At 50.7% G+C, this 17,867-nt stretch overlaps 4 protein-coding genes across 4 annotated transcripts; 2 read left to right on the top strand and 2 right to left on the bottom strand.

The window, feature by feature from the left end:
- The first annotated feature begins 3,772 nt into the window (after positions 1 to 3,772).
- On the top strand, positions 3,773 to 6,506 carry B0H65DRAFT_530255 (uncharacterized protein). The gene is made up of 3 exons (XM_062828923.1): positions 3,773 to 4,502; positions 4,664 to 5,348; positions 5,410 to 6,506. Exons 1-3 carry the CDS (start codon positions 3,930 to 3,932, stop codon positions 6,102 to 6,104), a joined length of 1,953 nt encoding a protein of 650 aa, XP_062680007.1. The 5' UTR covers positions 3,773 to 3,929; the 3' UTR covers positions 6,105 to 6,506.
- A 581-nt stretch (positions 6,507 to 7,087) lies between these two features.
- Positions 7,088 to 8,865, bottom strand: B0H65DRAFT_579391 (uncharacterized protein; the record flags this gene model as incomplete). Its single annotated transcript, XM_062830755.1, has 4 exons — positions 7,088 to 7,543; positions 7,602 to 7,896; positions 7,974 to 8,409; positions 8,487 to 8,865. The coding sequence occupies 4 exons, from the start codon at positions 8,863 to 8,865 to the stop codon at positions 7,088 to 7,090; spliced, it is 1,566 nt and encodes a 521-aa protein (XP_062680008.1).
- A 2,041-nt stretch (positions 8,866 to 10,906) lies between these two features.
- On the bottom strand, positions 10,907 to 12,116 carry B0H65DRAFT_530258 (uncharacterized protein; the record flags this gene model as incomplete). Its single annotated transcript, XM_062828924.1, has 3 exons — positions 10,907 to 11,280; positions 11,626 to 11,793; positions 11,846 to 12,116. The coding sequence occupies 3 exons, from the start codon at positions 12,114 to 12,116 to the stop codon at positions 10,907 to 10,909; spliced, it is 813 nt and encodes a 270-aa protein (XP_062680009.1).
- A 1,153-nt stretch (positions 12,117 to 13,269) lies between these two features.
- B0H65DRAFT_591115 (uncharacterized protein) lies at positions 13,270 to 15,765 on the top strand (the record flags this gene model as incomplete). The annotated part of the gene is made up of 3 exons (XM_062831086.1): positions 13,270 to 13,465; positions 15,444 to 15,533; positions 15,583 to 15,765. The coding sequence occupies exons 1-3, from the start codon at positions 13,310 to 13,312 to the stop codon at positions 15,763 to 15,765; spliced, it is 429 nt and encodes a 142-aa protein (XP_062680010.1). The 5' UTR covers positions 13,270 to 13,309.
- Between the last annotated feature and the right edge of the window lie 2,102 nt (positions 15,766 to 17,867).

A 17,867-nucleotide genomic window follows, 5' to 3' on the forward strand; every position in this document is an offset into this window, starting at 1 on the left:
AGGTCAACTGAAGCAGAGGGGAGGGGGGCAGTGGCGGGTTATGGTTCTTAAGGTAGGTAAGGATCAGGAAAACTCACCTCACAGATAGATGCCGGGCAGGTTTGAAGTTTGAAATGGGCTGCTTGTGATGGCAGTCTCAGTGATAGCCTGTATGTGGTTGAGGCGTCACCTTGCTGATATTGGCGACGTCGCGAGGGAAGTTTTCGGGTGAAGTTGTCGGTGAAAATGACGCTGAGGGGCTGGCGAGGGGAGTTTCTGGGTGTTCTTTGGATTCGTTCTCGATGGGGTTGACAAAGAAGAGGGGAGTTGTTAGGCCAAGGACGTGTGGTTCTGGATAGTCTGGTGGAAAAGTATCGTCCTCTCTGTCGTCTTGGGTGCTATGTGAGGTTGTGGTCAATCACTTATCTGCCTAGCGGCTCATACCTCAATCTTGCAGAGTCAATGTGATCGCTGTGTAAGATTTCAGATAACGGCTCCCAGCAGTCTCGGCTGACACTGGACCCTGTCAGTTCGGCTGGGCTGTCACCACGGCTACGCATCACCGAGTATCATTGCGAAACGGGTAGAGAGCATGGAAGCAGAAGATAGAAGAGGAATCAGGGTTTATTGGCAACTCTCCGCTAGCTCTAGACTTGGACGAGGACGATGAATGATGATGACTTCGGTACTCTACGGGCTAGGTTATCACACAACTATCACCATTGTGCTCGTCGGGTCCCGTCACCACCAAGGACACAGACCAGCGTTACCACATCTTGCTGCCTGGGGCATTGCTTCGTCTGTTCCTGCCTTCTCTCTCAGTCGACTTTGATCCCCCACGTGCCTCTCGAGAGGGGGCAGTGAACGCACTTCACTGGTCCAGACGAGTACGTACTGTTTGCTTCGGCCTCGTTCCTTCCACTTCCCTCCAATATGGCTGGCAAAGGGACGACACACACGGCAGGAGCCTCAGTCTGCAGGCACTGACAGGTGCCAACAAGCTGTGTCATCTGGACTTGGGCGGTCCGCCAGACTTGAAGAGCCTCTTTTTCTAACCGCGTGACAGGCTGACAGCTGTTGCTGCAATTTCAAGTGGACTTTGGAGGTCTACCAGACGTAAACAAGCTGTTGCTGTCAAACTCGACAGCTGTTGCTGAAAATCCATGTGGACCCCTTCCTCTTCCCGTCCCGTCCTCTCCTTCCCCCTCCTCGGCTATAAAAGGCGGTCCTCCCCTCCTCCTTTCCCATAAAAATTCTTCTCCTCTTCTCTTCCTTCCTTCCACATCGATCGCCTTCGGGCGCATCAGTTCCATTCCCAACAACTTCAAGCAAGTTGGTTCCAACACACAACAGTTCAACAACAACATAGCTCCCTCGACCTACTTTACAACTAGGCTCCTCCAAGACCCAGGTAAGTTGTTCCTCGCTTTGCCCTTGGTGCTTGATATCTGAGTTGATGCTGACATTTCTGGCGCGGGAGTAGAACCCATCAATACAAGTTCTGGTCTTGGGGGAGCCTAGGGTTGCTCAGGGTAGCAACAGCCTCCTGCCCCTTCATGGCCGTTGCTACCCTGAGCAACCAGAATCAGTGCCGCTGTGTCCACCTACACCAGCTTCAGCACCAGCTCGAACACCAGCTTCAACACCAGTTTCAAAGCCGACGGCCAGGGCGGCTACCAGCAGCAGTCCTACGGCCAGCGCAGCTACGGACTGCGTCGGGCAAGTCACTCACTCTGAAGCGCATGGTCTGATGACAGGCCTGATACTGGTATGGATGGCTGCTAACTCGACTCATCAACCAACAGGTTCTTCTGCTGATGAGGCAAGAACAGAAGGCGGAGAAGCTCCGCAAACAGCTGGAGAAAGTCGAATCCAGCATCAGGACTCGACCTTTTCAAGCTGTTTGCGGAGCTTCTACTTCGAAACAATCGTTCCTCTCAACGTTCCAAATCACATAGTTTCAAATCCCAACGTTCAACAACACATTTTCCCAAGGACACGATGTCATTGCGATCGCACAGACTGGTGAGTGAAATTCTTATGAGCCTCTCCCGATGATCATGTCTGACACTGACGAACTCAGAGTTCCAGTTTACAGCTCTGCCTCACCCCACGGGGCGGCTGATGTCAACGGTAGACCGATTCATCCAATGCAGCCTTTGCCTATCACCTCCTGGGATCAGGCCCAGCCCGCCTACCCACACGTTGGCTACGCTCCGGACGTCACATGGTTCCCTTGGTGCACACAATTACATAGTTCCCCCCCAATGTTCCAAACTACATAGTTCACAATGCCAAACCAGACCTTGACCTTCATTCTCCATCTTCTCCAAAACCGCCAGTGATATCGAACGGTAGCAGAACTTTCGAGCCTCGTTGATGATTGGGACAACCAGTCCACGGTTGGGGCAGACGATAATGACCAGAGGCTTAGCATTGTAAGCTTGGTCGATGCCGGGCTGGTGGTGGAGGGGTTGGAATGAGAGACTGCCAACTTCAGCCTTTGGGAGACGTCGTCGTTGATGCTTCTGGGAGTGCCGGAGTGGTATGGAAGAATGTGGTGGATGGCAATAAATGCGGGCGATGAACCCATAGGTCAACAGGCGGCGGAGGTGCATATCAAGTCTGAGGTGGCACGGGCTGGGGTGAGATTTCTATGATAATCAACAAAAGAACTTGCAAAATGCCTTCGTACCTATGCTTTCGTGATACCTCCTCGCCTACAAGAAGACGTCGATGTTTTGAGTAGTTCCCATATCACGATTCGACAAGACTAGGTAGGCAGGTAAGGTAGTTTCGACTAAGAAATGGCCTTAACGGGCCGTCTTGGTTTTGCTGTGATATGGTGATAGTGCAATAACAGACAGATAACGCACCTGTATGTCGGCATTCCTGCACCTCCATGTCCACCTCCCAATCACTCCTTGACTAAATGATTCAACAAGCAAAACAAAAGCAAACAAAAGCAGGGTCTCGGAAGCATAGGAATAGATAGGGCTGAGCTTCGAGAGCTCAATTCGGAAGATGTCCGTCCGAACCCCCTGCCTCCACTGACAGTCACTGCCCCCTTTTTCTGCACATGGTCCCTGAGGGTTGCAATCACAGCCGACGCGGGCGGCACGGGCTGATGGGCTGATGGGCTGACCGGTCAAGTCCGGATTCGGTGATGATTGGTTGAAATACTTACTCGTAACCGTTCGTTGATCAATCCTGTGAACACTGGTGTTCTTCGTTATGGGATACAAGTGTTCAGTTATTGTCGAGTTCTACTGCATCGTGTAGCAGAAAATCCCACATCTGTTCGACGGAATCGAGGGGAACGAAATGCATCACAACGGCGAACGAAGCCCGGAATTTCCCACATCGGGGTCAATCACCTCGGTGCTCGAGCGGCACTGCATCCATGTCGTTCCCTTTCGGTTAGGGGATGGACAGGAGGGAACGAGCATCATCTTACATGTAAGCCCTCGGAAAGCCACCTACCACCCCACGACAAGGCCCTGGATCTCACACCGGACTGTCATCCAATCAGCAGCTCTGCTACAACCCTTGACCTCCCGAGTTGGCTCAGCCTTTCGAGTGGTAGGGGTAAGCATACAATATGGCGGCGGCAGCTGATGAGGGATGCGGGATTGGCGTCACGGATCACCCGCCATGGCACCCACGGAATCCCCGAAGGGAGTAACTAGAGTCGAGCTGAGGATTTGAGGAGGGAGGAAGAGTGAGCGGCTGCGTGGAAGGGGTGGGGGATGGTACTGCATGAGGCAATGGGTATAAGATTGTGGGGGTCCTTGGGTTGAGGTCGAAGTGGGAGTTCTGTTTTCGTCAATCAGTTCCTCGCTTGAAGAAGTTAGTAAGACGACCAGCATCAACAACACCTCAAGAACCTCACCATCACAACAACCACCATCCAACATTCTCATAGGTGTAGACCACCACACCTCATCAAAATGCCCAACACCCTCTCCAAACCAAACGGCACCACCTCTTCCACCGCCTCTACCTCCAAAGCAGACGACGATAAGAAGCCAGTCGAACTCGTCCCCTCCTTCACCCCCACCCTCCTCGAACGCCTCGGCATCTCCTCCTTCCACCTCCTCAACAAGCTAATCCCGTGGTACAAACTCCCCGGCTTCATCGGTGCCTTTAACCTGGCCTTTCTCCGCATCGAGCTACGACAATACAACCTGCACGACGCCTACAGTACTCCCACCGCTCAGGGTAATTCCGTCACCGATCCTCTGCCGGACCAGCGCTACCTGGGCGCTAGACACTCCGATGGCAAGTTCAATGATTTGAGCCAGCCCAGGATGGGATGTACGGGGATGAAGTTCGGAAGGAATTTCCCGAGGGAAGCTTGCGGCAAGCCGAGCGAGGAGGAGTTGTGGACGCCAAATCCGAGGGAGATCAGCAACAGGTTCATGGCGAGGAAGGAGGGCAAGTTCATCCCGGCGACGACACTGAATTTGTTGGCGGCGGCGTGGATCCAGTTTCAGACGCATGATTGGTTTTTTCATGAGCAGGTGTGTATTCCCGTGAGACTTTCCTTTCTGGGCTGGGGACTTTGCCGATCATGCATTTGTTGTGATCTTGTGCAACATCGGGTGTTCCCAGTACTCGTGTGGCTTCGGCTTCTCCCTTCTTAGTTCCGATCATTGGCTGACTCTTTCTGGTCATATCTTAGGACCCCCACGAGAAGCTCGACGTCCCGCTCTCCAAGGACGACAAGTGGCTCGATGAACACATGCAGTTATACGCCACCAAGCCAGATGAGACTCTCGACCCATCCGACATCAAGTGTCCCGGGTACAAGAACCTCAACACCCACTGGTGGGACGGATCACAGATCTACGGCTCCTCCGAGTCCGTAACACAGAAGCTCCGCAACCGCGATCCAGATGGCAAGTTACCCCTCGACAGTCGCGGGCGTGAGCAATTCCTCCCTCGGGACCAAGATGGAAACGTCTTGACGGGCTTCAGCGACAACTGGTGGGTGGGAATGGAGATCCTGCACACGCTGTTTGCGCTGGAGCACAATGCCGTTTGCGATGCGTTGCGCAAGGAGTATCCGGATTGGAGCGGGGACCAGATCTTTGATAAGGCGAGGCTGGTGAATTGTGCATTGATGGCCAAGATCCATACGGTGGAGTGGACGCCGGCGATTCTGGCGCATCCGGCGCTGCAGATTGGAATGGCTGCCAACTGGTGGGGGATTGTCGGAGAGAAGTTGACCAAGATCGCGGGAAGACTGTCGAAGACGAGCGAGATTATCAGTGGAATTCCCGGCAGCGGAGCGGAGCAGGATGGGGCGCCGTACTCACTGACGGAGGAGTTCGTGTCGGTTTATCGGATGCATTCGTTGATGCCTGGTTTGTTTCTCCCCTCCCATTATTTTACCACTCCCTCTTTACTGACCCGGTTGCCTACCAGAAACAATCGCCTTCTTCTCCGCCAACGACGGCCACCACGCCACCACCATCCCCGTCGTCGACACCACCTTCACCAAATCCCAAACCCCCTTCGACGACGGCCTCTCCTTCGCCGACGTCTTCTACTCCTTCGGCATCAACTACCCCGGCGCCATCACCAACAACAACTACCCCGATTTCTTACGCAACCTGCGCACCCCCGACGGCCAAGTCCGCGACCTTGGAACAGTTGACATCCTCCGCGACCGCGAGCGTGGCGTCCCCCGCTACTGCGAGTTCCGTAGGATGCTCCGCCTATCAGTGCCCAAGACCTTCGAAGAACTTACCGGCGGCAACAAAGTCCTAGCAGCAGAACTGGCGGAAGCCTACAACGACATCTCCCTCGTCGACGCTTTGGTCGGGTCTCATTCGGAGCCTGTGATCCCAGGGTTTGGATTCAGCGAGACGGCATTTAGGATCTTCATTCTGATGGCGTCAAGGAGGCTGAAGAGCGATCGGTTCATTGCCGGCGAATGGAATGAGAAGATGTATACCAAGGTTGGGTTCAAGTGGGTGCAGGATAGCGGGATGAAGGATGTGTTGGGGAGACATTTCCCGGAGTTGAGGGACACGTTGAAGGGGAGCAAGAATGTGTTTGCGCCGTGGGAGTTGAAGGCGGGGAGTAAGGAGTATAAGGGGGTGGAGATTAATGCGTAGGTGGGAGAGGAAGGGGAAGTGGTGATGGAGAGAGAGGGTTCAGGAACATGGGCCGCTGCTAGCCGGCTGGCAGTGAGATGCACGGTAAATGAGAAGGAGGCGAGGGTTTATGAAAAATAATGGAAGGTGCAATGAGTTCATGTTCTTTGTGGGGCGAATGGTGGGAAGGGAAAGAGCGTATGGCGGCGACAAACTGTCGAAACTAGAAGCCGCTCGTGCGAGGAGAATCTTTTCCCATCAACTTTCTTCTGTCTCGTTCCATGTTAACCTTGGCACGTGTTCACCATTTGCATCATTTCCTTGGAACATCACTGTATCTACTTGTATCAATTATCTCTCTCTTGATTTCCTCCAAGTTCCCTGAACCGACTTTCTCCCTTCGCCAACTGCCATCAATCCATCTACCATCTCCTCCTTCCAGTCTACTACCCGAAAGTGTACCCCCCAGTTGCCGTAGCAGCCGATGCAAGAGGCCCTCACCAAGGTCAACCCCGTTAGCCGAGATACGGCGGTGGAAGAGGGAAACTCGGAGGTCCGGCCCCAATTGCTTCAATCTAGCATGGAGCGGTCCCAAACTTCTCGTCGGACCCGGACCGGCGTGACGGACATCCTCCGCAGCGACATTGGCACTTTCATCGTGGGAGTCGTCCTCGGCGTCATCGTCCGCCTCCTATTTGGGCTTCTCCACGGCATCATGCCCTCTCGTGCTCGGCCATCGGCGGCTGATAGGCAAACTGTTCCCCTGGATGTGATGAGCCTTTTGAGCAACAGCTTGCTGAACCAAGCGAAGGCGACAAAGGCAGAGGTATGTAGCCACCTGGGCAAAAGATCTCTGTGGTAGCAAGTCGCTGATCAACCTATGGAGAGGAAATTTGTAGAGCTAAGGACGCAGTCTTCCACCATACAGCGTGGACCCGTGTCGAATGAATCCACCGTTACCAGGAAACACCACAGCGTGCGATGGCTTCAATGCCGCCAATTCCTCATATGAGCCGGCGCACATATCCCTCCGACCCGCCAGGCAATTCGTCACTACCTCTACGAAACATCGGAGGTTGGAAGGTAGAAACCTGGAAGTCCACCCCTAGTTGCTCCAATTGGGCCTGTAGGGTTTGTAGAGTTCCACGGGGGCAATAGCCATCGTACGTAGCGTTATCCGTCGCATCTTCCTCGTCATCCTCGCGATCACTGGGATACCCGACATATTCGAGATACGCGTGGTATGGTTCGCTGGGATCCATATAGTTATCCCCTGAAGCTAGCCATGTCCGGAGCCTCTTCAAGTTGATCGACCGTCTAGTTATCCAGAATTCGGATTGGTCCCGGGAATTGCCCTTCTGGTGGACCAATATACCAAATTTCCGGAGATCACGGTGTGTGGCGCGAAAGTTAAACCAGTATCCTTTCTGCTCCAGCTCCCATGTCCATGACCCAAGACCCTGGAAAAAAACACTTGACGGACATGTCGATGTTTGGTCGCTCAATCCAGGTATCTACCCCGTGGTTAAAGACCGCTATCTGGAAATCTTCGACGGACTGAGGAAGGAGTTCGGATATCATGTCTCCAAATCTCTTGGTCTCCTCTTCCAGGTGGCCGATAAGGAGAGTATAAGAGATTCGTAGAAATTTGAGTCGATTGAATGTCGACAAAATACGTCTAAACTGCGCGGCTTCGCGGGCCCGAGCCGGGTTGGGCTTGTCGAGGCCAATCCATCTAACATGGAACAACTGTGGGTAGAGGTGACCGATATCCAGGTGGACCAAAATTGACCGGAAGTCAGCCAAGCGATGCCTATAGTATTGCAAGTACTAGCCAGGTGAGCGCAGAGAAAAACAGAAACAGCCACAAGGATAAAGGCTCTGACTTACCAGTCCTTCATGCTGAGGAACCCAAGCGCTTGAAAGCCAGTCAGGCGCGGAGAGGAATAGACGGTGAACGCCTCCTTGGAATCGTTTTTGGACCTTGTCGTCAAGACGGAAACCGCTTCCAGCTTCTGAAAAATCTTTCCCTGTGAAGTAGGGAGATCCCGGATATTACGAATGACGCGTTCGAACCCGTCTACATCGAACGACCACATCCACGCCGATTTCCAGCCAGATGCTGGGGGAGGATCCTGAATCGACAGGCTTCGAAGGCCAGTCGATAGGCAGACCAACGCGGCAAGCGCCCTCTCAAGCCACGCTGTCGACTTCTTTACCCTACGATTAATGGGCAGGTTGGCGAGCTCAAGACCAGCGGTGTCGATGATGCCCTGGGCTTGCATATCCATTTTCTTGATATCCTTTCCTTTCAAAAGGTAAAGGCCTGTTGGTAATCAACAGGTCGTGCCCCCCTCCCCATCAGCCGAAGGGCGGTTGCGCACGGCTCTGGCTCATTTCCACCAAACCAGGGTACCATCGTGATATGCTTGACCCGGTCGCGGATCTCGGGGCGCTCAAGCAAGGTTCGTAACAAGAGTGCTAACTTTTCACGCTTGATGCCGTGGTCGTCGCAGAGCACGATGTACTGGTATAGCTCGTCGGCGACAAGGTCGTGAAAAAAACGGCATGTCTGCGAGAGGTTGAGCATGGCGTTGTAGTCCCTCCTCAAGCGCTGGTGGTTGAACTGGGTGGTTGGATCGTAGCGGAGCTGGTCGTTTACCTCGTCGGAGTGGTAGCAGTCCCATGTGCGGTAATCTGAGGTTGCCGTTATGGTAACTCCGTGTTGGATGATTAGACGCCATACCTCCTCGGGGAAGTCGGGGGTTTTGGAAGGTGCCATTGTGGAGGTTTTCGGTTGTTGAAAGTTCGGAAGGTGAGGCGAAGTTGATGACGATGGGATAGTAAGAGCGATATATACGAAGCGAAGAGGGGCTGGCACGGACTTTAACGGGCATGAATATTCTCTGCATCCCGGAGGTCCGGTTTACCTTAGTTCCATGGCGCCTTCCAGCAGCACGCGCATTTCACCACCATACCATTCACTGCAGTATGCATGCAGAACTTTCTGCAATTCCCACATCGCCTTCACGCGGAGTTCAAGCCTCAAGGTTCAACCCTCAGATAGTGTAGTCTCGAATCGACAACAAACACCGCCTGCGAGTGCCTGGTTTGGGGACTGGGCTTCGGACGAGACCGAAGCAGATCCCGTCCCGGTTATATAAACTGACATTCTTAACCCAGCTAGTTTTCTTGCTTTTTTCAAGATAATATGGCATGTCACCGGGCTTTATCTCCGAAGAACCTCGTTAAACTGGGAAACAGGAGATGCATTGCATAATCTGGCTTTTAGATTTGGCGAGTTTTAGACGCCCGGCATTGAGCAGCAGTAGCACTTGAGGAAGCACAGCAATGATGTCCGTACATTTCAAGTTGCCCGCACGTATACCTGCAGCATATATATCTAGCAGCATACATGTCCTGCAATCCCCCCAGGGCACTAGGGCAGTTAGTGAAAGCTGTCCTTTACAACATTGCCACCTCACGACTCGAACTTGCTTGACTTGCTTTTTGATGCACAGGTAGGCAGAACAGGAAGAACAGGCAGAACAAGGTCGGAGTTAACGGCCAGCATTATCTAGGTGGCTCAAAAAGGAAAGCTTGGTTCTATACCTCCTCCATGTTTGCAAGTTTGGCGAGCACGTGGCGAGTTTCTTGGGTAAGCAAACTTGTTGATGTCTCGTAACGTAATGAACACAACCGCGAAGCAGTAAATATGGAACATCGTTTAACACAGCAGGGACAATTGAATGATGGCGTTCTGTTCCTGTCAAGAGAAACCGATTTTTACCTGGTCGACAGGGAAGATTAGAAGGATAATGGGTTTTGTCCATGGACGGAGAATTGAGGTAGGGTGTGGAACTAGGTGGTTGCCATTGCAGTTTGGCCCCGGTTGTGTATCTTGAAGAGCTGTTTTGTTTTTGACGCCGACTCCTCCGAGCTGTGTTTTGAAGGCTGTCCAGTGGACTCCCCTCGAGGGCCGGCCGGAGGCCGGGGGCCGTGTAGCGGGTGTGCGGGTTCTTGGCGCTGGACTTAGATAGTTGAGTTCATGCGGAAGACAACCGGCCGAGGTTGACAAAATTCGTTAAATGATAGGAATTACGAAGTATTGGACCAACACAATTACAACATCCTTCCAAATTGTTAAAGCAGCTGGAAGAGCCTTGATTCAATCGAAGCAATATGGTTTGCGAGTGTCCATCTCAGTGAAAAGTATTATGCTATTGCGCTATTCGCAAGCATGAGCGAATGAGCGATGCCCCCGCTGCCCCGCATACCGCCCCTAACTGACAGCGCTAATTGACAGCCCGATTCTTGACTTCCACTTGATCTTCTCTTCCTGTCCTCGCCTCTGGGCAAGCTGCCGAAAATCTTCCAAGCCGTGATACTTCCATGCATGCGAATTGTCATGGTCCTCTCCCACCCATATCCTCTTTAGTGAGTGAGCCAAATCTGGATATGTGTGCCGTCGACTGTAAGATCGCTACCCCCTGTCATCGATCCCCAATAGCTAGCTGCCAAGTCGGGCTCCGAGCTCCGGTCGCGATATAAAACCAACCCCTATTCTCCTGCCTCTGACCTTAGTCCAAGTGATCCCTCAAGCCTTGCCGTTGCGAGTTACCGTGAGCGAGATCTGTCGTTCATGAACCGCCGGATCATACCGGCCACCAGTATCCAACACCGTCGGTAATGCTAGGTATTGCTCCATGCTTTGCGGGCTGTCAAAATCCGGCCCCACGAACTCTTCTTTTCCAACACAAGAAAACCAGGTAGATGCTTTTCATCAAGACCTTCGTAGCAAAGTACGCCAGGAGGAAGATTGATCATCTGGAACTTCCGTATATAGCGAGACCGCTCTCCATGTGACTCTTTACCTCTTCCCAGGTCAGCAATCGTATCTCTTCCATAGCCTCCTCTCTTTCTCTTTCCTGTCGGTTCCTCTCCTGCAACAAGCGCAACAAGGCGTTCCGTTGCTCATACTCACTTCCTCCAAATTGGAGGACGCGTTCGCTGGGGCCGGCAACGGGGGTGTAGACTGGCAGAGGGGGAGCGCCGTTGTTGTGGAGGCGATGGTAGAGACTGGATGTGAGGTCGTAGTCCTCGCCCGTGGGATGTAGGCGGGGATTGCGGGGTGAGTAAGACGGTGGCGGTCGGAAGGGGTCGGCTTGGGGTGCGCTAGGTAGAGGTATGAGGTGGGCTGTGGGATGTAGGCTTGGGATGCGAGGTGAGTAAGGCGGTGGCGGTCGGAAGAGGTCGGCTTGGGGTGCGCGAGGTAGAGGTATGAGGTGGGCAATCTCGGGCGCGGGTTCCCTGCGCGGGCCTATCTCGGCCAGGCGCTCGTTGAGGCGCTCGTTGGAGATTGTGGGCTCACGAGGGTAAAGAGGTGGAGGGTGTACGGGTTCAGCTTCGGGCTCGGGGCCGGCGGCATGGGAGCGTCTGGCTGCGGAGGCGGCGGCTTCGGGTACTGTTACCTCAATCCAGCTATCGTGGGAGGTTAAGGTAAGCCTTCTGCGGCTGGAGGGGCGGGGAATAGGGCTGGGACTGCGCGGGTGTCTTCGGCTTTGACGGCTAGGCTGTTCCATGTCTTGAAAAAGGAGAGGTCGTCTACGGGTTTGCTGTGAATGGTGGTAGACAGGTGCAAGGAGACCTGCACGAAGGCGACGTCGGAACACCTCAATGTTCCTCCGGATCAGTCTGTCCTCATCACTTTCTTTCGTGGAGGTGTGTGGGAGGTGGAATGGTGAAGAGCCATCTAGAGGTACCCTGTCTTGTAGGTAGGCTGGGTTCGTCGCCTTGGAGGGGTATTGGAGGTTGACTGCCGTAAACTCCTCTCGAGGTACCCTGTCCTCTAGGTGGCGAGTCGGATTCTTCGTCTTCGTGGAATTCGACGTGGAGAGCTACTGGCGATCGACCGGCTTCGTGAATGGAATCTTCCGGCAACCGGATCTGGGCATCCTGGCAACGCAATGTTCGTCGAGGAAAAGGGACACCCGAGGGCGCGGTGCGGCGCGGGTGTGGCCGCTGTGGAATCATCGCTGGCGACACTGCTGGAGTCTCTGCTGCCGGTGTGGTATTTTGGGATATTCGGCTTTGATAAGGTCTTCGACCCGTTTTGTAGGTTGACAGCTGAGAGATGTCGAGGTCAGTAGACGTTTCGTTTTTAGGGTTGCGGAAGCTAATCGTGGTGTGTGGGTTGTGAAAAGGGCACGAAATCTCAAACCAGTGCTTTTTGTTACAATTCTTGTTACTCGTCGAATATTTTTTTTGGTGGTCGTCCAGGTTCGAAGGTCTCAAGGTCTGTTGCCTTGTTTAAGGCAGTTGTGGGAGAGATAGCATGGGACGAAGACTGAAGAGCCGCATCCCAGGTTTTGGGTCACTTCACGCTGCAGTGAATGTCTTTTTGTTGTCTTCCGTCGTTCCATCGCTTCGTTTCTTCGGTTCAAGAGGGGAAGTATATGGTATTTGTAAGACGAGAAGCGGTTCCAACGATTCGGATTCACTGCATTTGGCAAAATTAGGATCGTGCATGCTGCACTTCGGCCCTGAGAGGGGATGCCTTTCTAATGCAACTCGTGGATGGATGTGGGTCCTTTCGTGCCTGCCACATCTCCAACTGAGATGGCGCGGTTCTCAATACAGACGGACCTGCCACCTCTGCGACTGCCCGTAGAGCAACTTGAAAACATCAAGAGGCAACAGCAATGGACGATTCAGCATTCTGGTCTATAGGAGAGTGGTTGTTTGAGACATACCCGTAAAAAACTTTTGATATCCATGAGTGTCCGTGCCGGTCCGAGTATTGCACTAACAGTTAGTGACAATGTCCACTGTAACACACCCGCTGTAGGCCGCCTGCAAATTCCCGCCCCACTGCACTGCATGTCCCTCAGGGGCAGCCCACAACTCCTTCCACGGATGGACATCCAGATCGGGCATCTGTCTTCTTGTCCCTCTTCGCGTTCCAATTCCAACATCTTGACTCCAGCTTCAACTCCGACAGGCCATATCGCCCAAGTCAATGGTCAGTACAGCTCGGTGGCTTCGCCTTCCAGGTCCTCGTCAATTTCTAACTGAGCTTCTGGTAGTCTCCTTTCGCTTTCTCCATTCCCGTAAAAAACCCGCTCCGAAGCGGGAGAGTGCTCCTAGTGCCCTGGCTAAGCTTCGATTTTCTGACGAAGCCGTCGAAGTCAACACGTCCAACAAGCGGATGGGACTGGGCGACCACCATGGCTGAGAAGAGCCTGCTTCCAACGGAGAAGTCCCGCACGCTATCTCGATCAACACAGCCGATGACGAGCAGGAGGAATATGCCACGAAAGAACCTGCCGATAGCCACCAGAAGAGAGCCGAGCAGGAAACCGGTGGCAGGACTGGACCCTATGGTCGATGACGATTAAGAACTGCTCCGCGCATGACCTCCACCACATCCTCTACCGATCCTCGCGAGTCGACCACACATAACAAGCGTTGCTGTGCACTGGGCCCAGTGTTGGCGGATGCGGCCGCGGGGGCGTGGGAGGAGAATGAGAGGGAGATGGATTTCAGCCAGAGAAGGGTCGCCCTGTAGGAAAGGGACGGCATTCTCCATCTACGGCATGAGGAGGTAGATTCAGCATCTTAGGTATATTTCAGGTATACCCCATCCTCCCTTCATATCCTTATCCAAAATTCCGTCCGCTGACTCTGGGGTACAAAACACAGGATGACCCTCGACCAACTGGAGCAGATCCTCGCAACAAGAACGGTTAATCTCTTCCCAGGCACCCGACATTCCCACTTCCACCCACCGCCCAAGAGCGCGGTATCTTTACTTCCTTTACGTTTCGGCAATCTTGAAGAAAGCATGAGCGCATGAAAACCGCAGGAAGCCCGGAGCAATCTTGAAGGACCAACTCGGAAAGAGGATGTGGGCAACCAAGGGCCGATACCTACACCGCGCTATGATAAATAAGTACGGACACAAAAGACTTGAGCATATCTTGCACCTCGGAGGGAGCGGAAAAGGAAATTACGCGCCAAAAAAAAGGCGGAGGCACCTCAGCATCAGCCAGGCCCTCCCCAGCTGAGACCTTTGCTACCTCGACCTCAGCACCAGCCAGGCCCTCCCCAGCTGAGACCTTTGCTACCTCGACCCCAACATCGTGAAGAAGAGTTTCATGAGGTACCAGAACGGGCACCGGAACCATTTCGGCCCATGGCACCTCCCATGGCACCTCCGCCCATCCCGATGAGAAAACCTGGGCGCATCCATACCTTTCCTCCATGCACCCATAGTCCCAGAGGGTTAGGGTCCCTGGCACCCCATGACAATCGATAACACCCGACATTCAAAAGTCCACTTTTAGCCGCGAAAATACCCCATTTCAATGATCGAAACATTGCACATTATTTCGTGAAATTTTTGACCAATCTTGCACCTCTTTTTAAACTTAGCGATTTCGAGGCATTTTGTACGTCACATCACCACGACCCAACACCACCCTACAATACAACGAGGGCCACGCTAACGACGAGAATGACCATAATCCCTGGGCGGTATAGAGAGAGGTCAGAAGAACCCCTTTATAATTAGCGACGACGAGGAGGAGTAGAACAACAAAAATAGATATCACCAACTGAATAAACAAGAGATGGATTTGCACTACACTGCACGGCTGGACTTAACTTGCACTCAACACCACGAAAGTATCACGACTCTAGCGGTCCTAATAAACTTGTCGATTTTAGCAGGGATGCTAGAAGACACGAGAAAACGCGATTTTACCATACAAAACGACGGTTTTACATATCAGCTGGCATCGATGGATACATAGGTACATGGAGGAAAGGTATGGGTGCGCCCAGGTTTTCTCATCCCGATGGCTCAAAGCAGGCCACCACCTCGATGACGATTATGACCGCCCACCTCGTCCGGGTACCGATAACGACGAGGCCGATGCTGATGGAGCAATTGGCTTTCTAGCCCTGACAAAGGTTTCCGCTACCCAGAAGATGAAGTTAAAACAAGTAGAGGAGGAGGAAACCAGCCATGAAAATGATGAAGTGCGAGACAACGACGATTCTTATAATCACTAGGAATCCAAATTCGACAACCCACCAGCTCACAATAACAAAATACGCAACGACCCGAAGATTGCCCTACCGGGGATTGTGTTCGAGTGCCGCTTGGGTAGAAGGTGTCCGACCTCACAAATGGTTTACTGTAACCCTTAAGTTTTGGTCGGCAACATTCTTTTACTCCGCCATCTTTTTGCTTCATTCTTTCTCCCAATCCCTTTCGGCCCGGCCCCAATCCCATCCTCTTCCGCCCTGGCCCCCCACCCGTCTTTACCCCCCTTTCATATCTCCACCAACGGCAAGATCCTCCGCCTCGACGAGCCCAACCAGCCGCCCAAGGCCCTCGTCACCGCCCCCCTCCCCGACGACATCGACGTCGACCCCTCCGCAACCGTGTGTACTGGACCAACATGGGCGCCGACGTCACCGCCAAGGACGGCAGCCTAATGTCCTCCACCCTCGATGGCTTCGACAAGAATGGTTCTTCTCGCCGATTGGCATCCTCACTACGCCCAAGCAGCTCGTCCTCGTCAAGGACCAGCAGACGGGAACCGAGAAGCTCTACTTCTGCGACCGTGAAGGCTGCTCCGTGCACCGCTGCAATGTCGACAGCAGGCTACGGTGAAAACGTGCTAGCGGCTTGGATAGTTACAACTAGGGCATGACGGGGCAAGGCAGCATATGCCTAGGGTATACGGGGACTACCCGACAACCGGACAAGTCTATAGCGAAGGCCTCGAAACCAGCGCTGGAAATAAAGCAAATACAAATAAATATCGATCTGTATTTATTTGAGTGGGTCCAATATGGGTGCATATTTATTTGTATTCATTTTTATTTATTTGTATTTATTTATTTGCTAATATTTGATGTCTAAAATCGCGTTTTTGGTATTTATAGTCTCAAAAGTGCTTGGATTCTTACGATTTCTATCTTCTTAAAACGCTCAAAGCCTCCCAACAACTATAAATCCCTTCGTTATGACGGTTACAACGTCGTATACATTATTTATTTATATTAAATATAATTTAGTACCCTAAATACTAACTAAAACTTTAAATTCTTAATAATATTAATAATTTTAGTGGTAAAGCTCTACCTTTAACTATCGATAGTTTAATTTAGCGCTATTAAAAGAGCGCTTATAATTATCCACTATACAGGGTATAGAATAGAAATTAAATACTATATATTGTTACGATGCACCAGCTTACGTAGTTCCGTATCGCGTAGTTGGGTACAAATGAATAAATAACTAAAGCTAAAGAAGGAAAGAGGGAGAGGTTGAGAGCTGTGCTCTGGTATGCACCCTTATATGGGATGAGCCCAGATTCTGCCAGCCTCGACCGCCTTCCTTATTTAATCTAACAGTATATGTGAATGCGACATATAGGTCGCGGTGCCAATTGAATGGGCACGCATGTTAATGCCGCCGATGCGACCAATCAGAGTGCGCGCATCAATGGCGCTGGTGGGTCTTGTGGGTCTTGTTAATGAGACGAATGGGATGTGACCCATGGCGCTGGATCCTAGTCGTCACATATATAATAACCGAAGGTATATACTTTCGTTGGCCTTCTATTACCTTAAAACGTTATTAACTACGTAAATATTATTATTAAAGTAGCAATTTAGCTTATCCTTCTTTTTAATTTTAATAAAAAAGTATTATAGAAATTTACATCGATTAATTAATTATTATTAATTCGTACTACCTATTGATTATTAATATTAACTATTAAAAAATTGATTAACTAGTTAGTATAATTTCCGTTATAAATAAATTAGAATTCTTTAAGGGTATTATTCTACTTAATAGGGCCTATTCTTTTTATCAATCTATTCCCGTTAATAAATAGGGTATAAAATATATGTAATTTAATATATTGGGTATTATTTTATTAACCCTTTATGTTTTTAAATTTAGCGAATACTCTATTAAATATTATACGACAATCTTTATACTCTTATTAGTTATATTATTAGTATAATCGATAGGCGGGCTATTAGGAGATTATTATTAAGAAGAGGTAGGTTAAAAGGAGGGGAATTGAAGGAGGCGAATTAAGAAGAGGGGAATTAAGAGGGGTAATTATAGGAAGTACGTATATAAATACTATATTAAATAAATAAGTAATAAAAGTAAGGGCGATAATAATATTTAATTTTAAAACATTTAATCCTTCGAATAATTCGAAGGCAATGCTACTTCTAAATTGTACTCTTATTTTAACGAATTTCTTAATAAGGTAGTAGAAGGATAGGATAATTATTATAAAGAAAGACTTTGTTTTTTCGAATTTTTTCGTAAGGTCTTCGAATAGTTTTATTACTTTTATAATAGTTATTAAAATCCCCCAATTATCATTATTACGTTAATTGTTTTTAGGAAGCTATTTAAATAATTTTAAATGATTAACAGTATTAACGAATTTGCGTAACGTCTAAGTACGGCGGATTATATGGTAATTAGAGTTCTAATATATTATATTATTAAAAATATCGTTAATATTGAAAGAGAAAGTATTTCCCTTATTAATAAGACAAATTAAGGTTAAACGTCGTTATTAAAGTAATTATTACGGTTTTAAACAAATTCTTTAAATTTCGTACGACGTTAAAGGCTTCTTCGAATAAATTAAATAATTATCATGGGGCGAGGGCACCATTAGGTATAAAGTATAATCTTTATTATTATACGAGGGAAGCAAGAAAGGTGTGCGCAGC

Source organism: Neurospora tetraspora (assembly GCF_033439725.1).
Source record: "Neurospora tetraspora strain CBS 560.94 chromosome Unknown B0H65scaffold_6, whole genome shotgun sequence".
Taxonomy (NCBI): domain Eukaryota; kingdom Fungi; phylum Ascomycota; class Sordariomycetes; order Sordariales; family Sordariaceae; genus Neurospora; species Neurospora tetraspora.